Below are 9,961 nucleotides of genomic sequence, written 5' to 3'. Positions count from 1 at the left end.
TCAGATAGAGGTGGTGAATTTTATGGAAAATAAAGCGAATCGGGACAATGTCCAGGTCCATTTGCAAAGTTCCTCGAGGAACATGGCATATGTGCACAATATACTATGCCAGGAACACCTCAACAAAATGGGGTTGCAGAAAGGCGTAATCGGGCACTTATGGATATGGTTAGGAGTATGATAAGTAATTCCTCATTACCCAATACCTTGTGGATGTATGCTCTTAGTACCGCTGTGTATTTATTAAACAGGATTCCTAGTAAGGAAGTTCCAAAGACTTCTTTTGAATTGTGGACTGGAAGGAAACCTAGTTTAAGACACCTGCATGTTTGGGACTGCCCAGCGGAGGCTAGAATTTATAATCCACATGAAAAGAAATTAGATTCTCGAACAGTAAGTGGTTACTTTATTGTTTACCCAAAGAAATCTAAAGGGTATAGGTTTTACTGTCCAAACCATAGCTCAAGAATTGTTGAAATCGGTAATGCAATATTCATTGAAAATGGTGAAGTTAGTGGGAGTGTCGAACGACAAAGTGTGAAAATAAATGAGGTAAGGGTTAATGTTCCATTGCCCATGAATGTGCCTACTTCCACACCAATAACAAATATTGTTCCCGTTGTCGAAGAACACTTTGACAATACTAAACAACATTTGAATGAAACACTCCAGGAAGGAACTAACTCACAAATATCTGACGCAAATGAACCACAAACAGTGCTATTGAGAAAATCTCAAAGAGAAAGAAAATCGGCTATTCCAGACGATTATGTGGTTTATTTACAACAGTCAGATTTTGACATTGGACTTAATAAAGATCCAGTTTCATTTTCACAAGCCATAGAAAGTACTGAGTCTGACAAATGGATTGATGCCATGAAAGAAGATTTAAAATCAATGGAATACAACAAAGTCTGGATCTCATTGAATTGCCAGAAAGTTCTAAAAGAATCAGGTGTAGATGGGTCTTCAAGACCAAGCGCGATTCAAATGGCAATATTGAACGATATAAAGCCAGACTTGTTGCCAAAGGTTATACTCAGAAATGAGGCATTGATTATAAAGAGACCTTTTCACCGGTCTCAAAGAAAGACTCGTTAAGAATTATTATGGCTTTGGTGGCTCATTATGATTTAGAGTTACACCAAATGGATGTGAAAACTGCCTTTCTTAATGGAGACCTTGAGGAAGAAGTTTATATGGACCAACCAGAGGGTTTCGTAATTAAAGGAAAAGGTCAAATGGTGTGTAAATTAAAGACGTCAATATATGGACTCAAACAAGCCTCACGACAATGGTATATAAAGTTTAATGATACCATCACATCTTTTGGATTTAAGGAAAACACCGTTGATCGGTGTATATACCAAAAGATCAGTGAGAGCAAGTTTATATTCTTAGTCCTATATGTTGACGATATTTTGCTTGCTGCTAATGATTTGGGCATGTTACGTGAGACGAAAGATTTTCTCTCTAAGAATTTTGAAATGAAAGATATGGGTGAGGCATCCTATGTGATAGGGATAGAAATTTTCCGTGATAGATCACAAGGACTATTGGGACTGTCTCAGAAAGGCTATATCGAAAGAGTTCTTGAGAGATTTAACATGAACAATTGTTCAGCAGAAGTTGTTCCAATTCAAAAAGGGGACAAATTTAGTCTCATGCAGTGTCCAAAGAATGATGTAGAACGAAAAGAAATGGAGTCAATTCCTTACTTTTCTATTGTTGGAAGTTTGATGTATGCTCAAACTTACACAAGACCGAATATTAGTTTTGCGGTCAGAATACTAGGAAGATATCAGAGTAACCCAGGAATTGATCACTGGAAAGCTGCAAAGAAAGTTTTGAGGTACCTGAAAGGAACGAAGGATTATATGCTCACGTATAGGAGATCCAACAATTTGGAAGTTATTGGATACTCGGATTCAGATCATGGTGGATGTGTTGACACTAGAAAGTCCACTTTTGGTTACTTGTTCCTATTAGCTGAAGGAGTAATATCGTGGAAGAGTGCTAAGCAATCCGTCATTGCTACATCCATAATGGAAGCAAAATTTGTGGCATGTTTTGAAGCCACAATTCATGCATTATGGCTGCGAAACTTTATTTCAGGACTTGGGTTGTCGACACCATTACCAAGCCGCTGAAAATTTATTGTGATAATACTGCAACAATATTCTTCTCCAAGAACGATAAGTGCTCCAAAGGTGCCAAACATATGAAATTAAAGTACTTTACCGTCAAGGATGAAGTTCAGAAACAAAGGGTGTCACTTGAGCATACTAGAACTGATCTCATGATTGCAGATCCGTCAACGAAAGGTTTACAACCAAAGACATTTAAAGAACATGTACATAGAATGGGTCTTGGTGGTACTTATGATTAATGTTTTTCTTTATGATGTTTGACACTCTGAGCTCACTTATGTGTTTCTGATATACTTTAATGAATTTCCTGTTTCTCATAATGGTGTGCACATTATTGTTTTGAGATATTACAGGATAAGTCTCCATGAGACATTATTGTGGACCATAATGTTAAATGTTTTATAACTTATGAACCTAGTATGATAAGTTGCTAATGTTGTAGTATATGGAAGGGAGTATGTAGCACAAAATTATGTATAACCGCCATAACTCGCATTAGTGGTTTGTCATATTAAGGTATGTATGATGGACATTATAGAAGAGATTTATTTTATACGCTACTAATGTTTTATGTCATTTAATATTAGTGTTATGTGGTCATTGGGCCAAGTGGGAGAATGTAAGAATTTTTATTATTCTTATGTGTGGCCCAATTAATGTTAATATTTAATGAAGAATAAATCTCGTCCGTTAGCTCGGTTACTTGATTGACGTACCGGATTAAGTCTCAGCCCCTATAAATTGGTCCTCCCTCCACCCATTAGGGTTACCACTTCTTCTATATACTTTTCCATCATTGACGGTTGTGGTAACGTAAGGCTAGGGCAAGGAGGTAGAAACCAGTTTCTACAATTAACGCTTCCGCTTTCGTGATAATGTCTTCCGCATCAGGTACGCTTTTTGTAATGTTTCTATGTAAGATTATCATGTTCAAGATCCTGGTATGCATTAAGTTAAGCTTACAGGAGTAACTTTAATGAATGCTCAAAAGACAGAGTTCGAAGCAAGAAAACTGAAAGATTTGAAGGCGAAGAATTATCTCTTTCAGGCTATCGATTGTCCAATTCTAGAAACTATTCTTTGCAAAGAAACTTCTCAGGATATTTGGGATTTCGGGAAGAAAAAATATCAAGGCACTGCTAGAGTGAAGCGTGCATAGCTTCAAGCCTTGAGAAGGGATTTCGAGACTGTACAGATGAAGGCAGGAGAGTCTTTAACGGGTTACTGTGGTACAACAATGGAGATAAGAAACAAAATGCGATTTCATGGTGAAAAGATGACCAATGTCACAATTGTGGAAAAGATATTACGTTCTCTGACACTGAAGTATGATTGTTTAGTTTTCCCCATTGAAGAGTCAAAAGATGTAAATGAATTATCACTTGACGAATTGCAAAGCTCGTTATTGGTGCATAAGCAGAAGATGATCCTCAGTTCAACTTCCGAAGAGCAGGCCTTGAAGGATTCTACTTTTATTTCTTCCAATCCTAGAGGAAGGGGTAGAGGTAGAGGAAGAGGAAGATGGAGAAGCGAACGAGGACATAGAGATGGAGGCAACAAAGATGGGAGCAGAAATTTTAGAGCTAATGACGACTACGGCAAAGGCAGAGGAAAGAATTTTGACAAATAAAAGGTAGAATGCCATTAATGTCATAAATTTGGTCGTTATCAGTCCGAATGTTATACTAGGCTGCCTAATGACAAGGACGAGAAGTTAAATTTTGTTGAAAGCAAAGAAACCGAGACCTTGTTGATGGCAATACAAGCACAAGAAGAACCCGTGCAAGATGTTTGGTATCTGGACACAGGCTGCACTAATCACATGGACGGAAGTAAGTCTTGTTTTTCTTATATAAACGAAGGCTTTCGTTCTAAAGTTAGCTTTGTTGATTGCTCTACTATCGATGCAATGGGAAAAGGTGATATTAAAATTAAATCCAAGAATGTTTTTGAAGGAATAATATCAAATGTGATATATCTTCCTGCTTTAAGAAGCAACTTATTGAGTGTTGGACAATTGCAAGAAAAAGGATATTTTATTCTTATTGGGAAAGGTGTTTGTGAGATTTATAGTCCTACTAGAGGAGCTATTGCTGTTGTGAAAATGAATAAAAGCAGGTTGTTCCCGTTGAACATTTGAGAGTATTCAATCGTGTTTAAATGTGGAAGTAACAGATCTGTCGGTTGTCGCATGAATCCGCGACTTAAGTAGTAAAAAAAAAGAAAAGTTGAACCAAAGTAGTACAAAAAAAAAAAAGCACATAAATAGGATTCACGCACGAATTTCGTGCGTGAAAGGACCAAACTACAAAAAAATAACAGTTTGGCCTTTCACGCACTAAATTAGTGCGTGAATGAGCAAACCAAAAGTCACCCCCTTTTCACCTTTTCAGCCAATGACATTTGTTGTCATTAGCTGCCCACTTGTCTTCTCCTCTTCTTCTTAAGTTCTTATTGCATAGAGTCCGGAATCAAAATGTCCCAAAAAAAATCACTTTGAACCAAAATATCCCAACAAAAAAAAAAGTTACAAAACTACCTTTAGCGTAGTAAAATATTGCGTTATAGAAACAGTACCAAAAAGCAAAAAAAAAAATTGGCCAAACTTTATTTTTTGCAACACTTAGTGTTTTTTTCCATACTTTGATCAACGATTAGTCGTGTGTCAAGACGTCAATATTTTATATAGAACCTGATATTTTTTCTGCGTACAATAATGTAGGCCCAATACATCAAGGATACGTAGACGTTCGGATCGTCATTTTAGGGGTTGAAACAGTACCAAAAAGCAAAAAAAAAATTGGAGCCGTTAACTGCTTTAGCGCAGTATTTTACTGCGTTATAGAAGCAAAAAAAATTTCTCCCTAAGTTATGACCATCTAAAGTTTGACGACTTTACGACTAGTTTTTCTCCCTATATTTTTTAGAATTATATTTATATTCAAAATAAAGTTATGTCTTGATTAAAAAATAACACGCTTAAATCAAAATCTTAAAAAATAAAACACCCTAAAGTTTTCAAACAAAACTTACTTCTGGTACCTTTTCAACCCCTAAAATGGCTATCCGAACGTCTACGTATCCTTGATGTATTGGGCCTACATTATTGTATGCAGAAAAAAATATCAGGTTCTATATAAAATATTGACGTTTCAGAGTCTTGACCCACGACTAATCGTTGGTCAAAGTATGGAAAAAACACTAAATTTGTTCAAACAAAACTTACTTCGGGCACCTTTTCAACCCCTAAAATGACGATCCGAACGTCTACGTATCCTTGATGTATTGGGCCTACATTATTGTACGCAGAAAAAAATATCAGGTTCTATATAAAATATTGACGTTTCGGAGTCTTGACCCACGACTAATCGTTGGTCAAAGTATGGAAAAAACACTAAGTTTTTTCAAACAAAACTTACTTCGGGCACCTTTTCAACCCCTAATATGACGATCCGAACGTCTACGTATCCTTGATGTATTGGGCCTACATTATTGTACGCAGAAAAAAATATCAGGTTCTATATAAAATATTGACGTTTCGGAGTCTTGACACACGACTAATCGTTGGTCAAAGTATGGAAAAAAACACTAAGTGTTGCAAAAAATAAAGTTTGGCCAATTTTTTTTGCTTTTTGATACTGTTTCTATAACGCAGTATTTTACTGCGCTAAAGGTAGTTTTGTAACCTTTTTTTTTTTTGTTGGAATATTTTGGTTCAAAGTGATTTTTTTGGGGACATTTTGATTCCGGACTCCATGCGATGCAGTGCAATGAGAACTTAAGAAGAAGAGGAGAAGACAAGTGGGCAGCTAATGACAACAAATGTCATTGGCTAAAAGGTGAAAAGGGGGTGACTTTTGGTTTGCTCATTCACGCACTAATTTAGTGCGTGAAAGGCCAAACTGTTATTTTTTGCAGTTTGGTCCTTTCACGCACGAAATTCGTGCGTGAATCCTATTTATGTATTTTTTTTTTTTGTACTACTTTGGTTCAACTTTTTTTTTTTTTTACTACTTAAGTCGCGGATTAGTTGTGGCATTTTAGATATGGTCACTTAGGTTTTGGTGGATTAAAAACTCTCCAATAGAAAAATATAGTGATAGGTCTTTCTGAAATTCCCTTCCCTTCCCAAGTTTGTGAAAAATGAGTTGTTTGCAAACAACATCATTCTCAATTTCCAAAAGGAAAATCGTGGAGAGCCAAGAATATTTTTGAGCTAGTGAATTCAGACATTTGTGGCCCAATCAAACCAATTTCTAATGAAGGTAAAAGGTACTTCATTCTTTACAGATGAATATTTTGGGAAAACTTTGGTGTATTTTTTAGAGGAAAAATCAGAAGCTTTTAGGGCATTTAAAAGCTTCAAGGCTCATGTAGAAAATGAAACAAAGACCATAAAGACACTTCGAACTGATCGTGGTGGCGAGTATTGCTAAAAAGTTTTTGAAGATTTTTTTGAATCTAATAAAATTCGAAGAGAGCTCACCACTGCTTATACACCACAACAAAACGGTGTATCGGAGATAAAGAATAGAACCATTCTCAATATGGTGCGAAGTATGCTAGCAAGGGGAATGGAAAAAACTTTCCGGCCGGAAGCAATAAATTGGAGCATTCATGTTTTGAATAGAAGTCCAACATTTATTGTTCACAACATGACTCCAGAGGAGGCTTGGAGTGAATAAAACTATTTGTACGTAGAGCACTTCCTACTTTTTGGTTGCATTGCCTATTCACATATTCCAGACGAGAAGAGGAAGAAGCTTGATGACAAAATCAAAAAGTGTATCTTTCTCGGTGTTAGTGAAGCATCAAAGGCATACAAGTTGTTTAATCCACAGACAAAGAAGATTTTAATCAACACAGATGTTATTTTTGATGAAGAAAACCCTTGGGATTGGAGTATGCAACAGTCGACTCCAATTCTATTTGATAATGAAGCCGAACCATTAGCTACAATGCCTAAAAATTCAGAGAATTCAGCTTCTACAGCTGCTGAAACTCCACTAACTCCTGCTGAAATTAAACCAACTGCTGAATAGTTACCAGCAGCTTTAGAAGAAACTGAAGCAGCAGCTCAGTCTCTTTGTCGTGCTCAGAAAAGGCCTGCATGGATGTCGGACTATGAAGTAATGGGAATAGATTTAAATGATGATGCATTTGCTCACTTTGCAGTGTTTGCAGATTGCGAACCGAAAAACTTTAAAAATGCCATCAAGGAAGCAAAGTGGAAGAAGGCGATGGATGCTCAGATTAAAGTTATTTAAAGGAATAATACTTGGGAGCTTATTGATCTTCCCAACGGGCACAAAACAATTGATGTCAAGTGGGTCTATAACACAAAGCTAAATGAAAATGGTGAAATTGACAAGTATAAAGCGCGACTGGTAGCTAAAGGGTACAAACAGGAATATGGGGTGGACTACACAGAAATTTTTACTCCAGTTGCAAGGGATGACAACATCAGAATGGCGATTGCATTGGAGGCGCAGAATTCTTGGCCTATCTTCCAGTTGGATGTCAAATTGGCATTCTTGCATGGATACATGGAGGAAGAGGTATTTATTAAACAACCCCCTGGTTATATTAAGATTGGAAATGAGCATTAAGTTTATTGATTGAAAAAGGCTTTTTATGGACTAAAACAAGCTCCACGAGCTTGGTATATCGAATTGAGGCTTATTTTTTGAAAGTGGGTTTTAAAAATGTCCATATGAGCATGCACTTTTTGTGAAAAATGGGCATGAAGGAAAAATGCTTATTGTGTGCTTATATGTTAACGATCTTATATTCACGGGGAATCGTAGTGTCATGTTAGCTTATTTCAAGAAGTTTATGATGACTGAATTTGAGATGTCTGATCTTGGTACGATGCATTAGTTTCTTGGTTTAAAAATGGTGCAATCTGATGATGGGATATTTGTTTCTCAAAAGAAGTATGTCCAAGAAATATTAAACAGATTTAAAATGGAGAATTGCAATCCAACCAGCATTCCAGTTGAGTTTGGCTTAAAATTAAATAAAGCTGAGAGAGGAAAGAACGTGGATAGCATGCCTTACAAGCAAATTGTGGGTAGTTTAATGTATCTAACTCCCACGAGGCCCGACATTATGTATACAATAAGTCTTGTATGTAGATATATGGTGTAACGACCCGTTTGGTCGTTATAGTCCTTCCGACATTTTTTGCCCTTTTCCGAGCATTGATTAGCTCACTTTTGACCCGAGGGGACCGTTGATACGCTTCCCGAGGTGTCTAGATCGGATTTGGGCAACGTTTTGTGAAATATGGGCTTAAAGTGAAAAATAGTTGACCTAAAGTTGACTTTTGGGTCAACGGACCTTTTTCGGAAATTCGTCGATTTCGAGAGGTGCGGATGGTAGTTTATGACTAGTGTGTATATCTGGTTTGGTTCCCAATGCACTCGGATGCATTTTGGGACTTGGGTTGGGAAAATGGAAATGAGGTATCAGGGGTTGACTCGGTCAACGAGACCTCAGTTGGGAATTTTGAGGCCACGAGTGCGTTTGTAGCGTATATTTGTGTGGGTCTGTGTATGTGGTTTGTGAGCAGATGGCCTCGGGGATTTCGATTGAGACTTAGAAAATTGGGGGATTTCTGGTACCTGGTGTCCGTATTGGCGGCACCAGTGTCATCCCAGCGGCGCTGTTGTTGCGGCAGGTTGATCGCTGGGGCTGCAGGTTAGGAATTGGCCCAGACCGCCATGGCGGTCTGTTGGGCACTGTAGCGGCACCGCCGTTGCGGCCCCGTTACCGTTGTGGCGGTAACAGGCCTATTATTTCATTAAATGTGTTTTAAATAAGCCCTTAGTCTATCATTTATTGTCATTTCGAAATTATAGCTTTGGGGACTGTTCTTGGAGATATTTGGAGAAAATTCTTAGAGGTAAATCCTTCTAATCCCTTTACTATTCCATTAATCCTTCATCACAGTTTCCCCCTTTCCTTTAATAATCCCTTAGTAATGGAAGATGAAAGTGGATTTTGGTGAACATTTCTCTAGGCTTATTAATGATGAAATTGATGGGGTTTATGCTAGATTTTGATGAATCTAAGTTTATTAATCATATATCTTCCATTATTATAGTTGAATTCTTGAAGGAAAGAGTTAGGGTTTATACCTAATTTTGGGGGTTTTGTTTGAAATCAGAAATTAGGCCTATCCTTGAGTTAAATCAGCAATTAGTGGTTAGGTTATGATCACCTAGTGCTTAATTCGATACTTTGCTTCTGAATTTCCCGTTTTGCCCTTGTGGGCCTCGTTTCCCTAATTTCTAGGGTTAGAATTGACCTAAATTGAATGATAGCGATATTAGTATCATTCTTCATGATTTCTAATCTAGATTTTGAATATGCTTAGACTACTTTGGTTCTGAGGCTCAGCGGAAAGGCAAGGCAAAAGAGTGAGTTGTTGATGTTTGCGGTTCGGCCATCCAGGTAGGTTATGGCTTACCCTTGGTGAGACTTCGTATAGCGAAGCACACATTTAGATTATGTTGTAGGAGACAGCATGTGAACCTTCGGGTATGAAGTTGGGTTGGATATTGCCTTAGGTTGGGCCCTGTTGTGTGTTGGGGCTAGCCACCCCGTTGTGTTGTGATTTGATTGTTCTATTTTGTTGGCTTGATGCCATGAGTTGTTGATAGATATTGGATTCTGTTTTATCATCTTGATTACGATGTTATTGGCGTACTCACTATTGGTACTTGTGATTCGGATATATTGTTGGCGTACCCACTATTAGTACTTGTGATATTGAGCATCATTATTGATGATGATATATGAATTGC

At 37.4% G+C, this 9,961-nt stretch overlaps 1 protein-coding gene across 1 annotated transcript; it reads left to right on the top strand.

Annotated features, from left to right (window-relative positions):
- Window positions 1-3,345: 3,345 nt before the first annotated feature.
- On the top strand, window positions 3,346-3,780 carry LOC132639323 (uncharacterized). Its single transcript, XM_060355775.1, has one exon. The coding sequence runs from the start codon at window positions 3,346-3,348 to the stop codon at window positions 3,778-3,780; it is 435 nt and encodes a 144-aa protein (XP_060211758.1).
- The last annotated feature ends 6,181 nt before the right edge of the window (window positions 3,781-9,961 follow it).

This window comes from Lycium barbarum, chromosome 5 (assembly GCF_019175385.1).
Source record: "Lycium barbarum isolate Lr01 chromosome 5, ASM1917538v2, whole genome shotgun sequence".
NCBI lineage: Eukaryota > Viridiplantae > Streptophyta > Magnoliopsida > Solanales > Solanaceae > Lycium > Lycium barbarum.
Note: the sequence above shows the minus strand (reverse complement) of the source record. Positions and strands in the feature narration are given on the sequence as shown.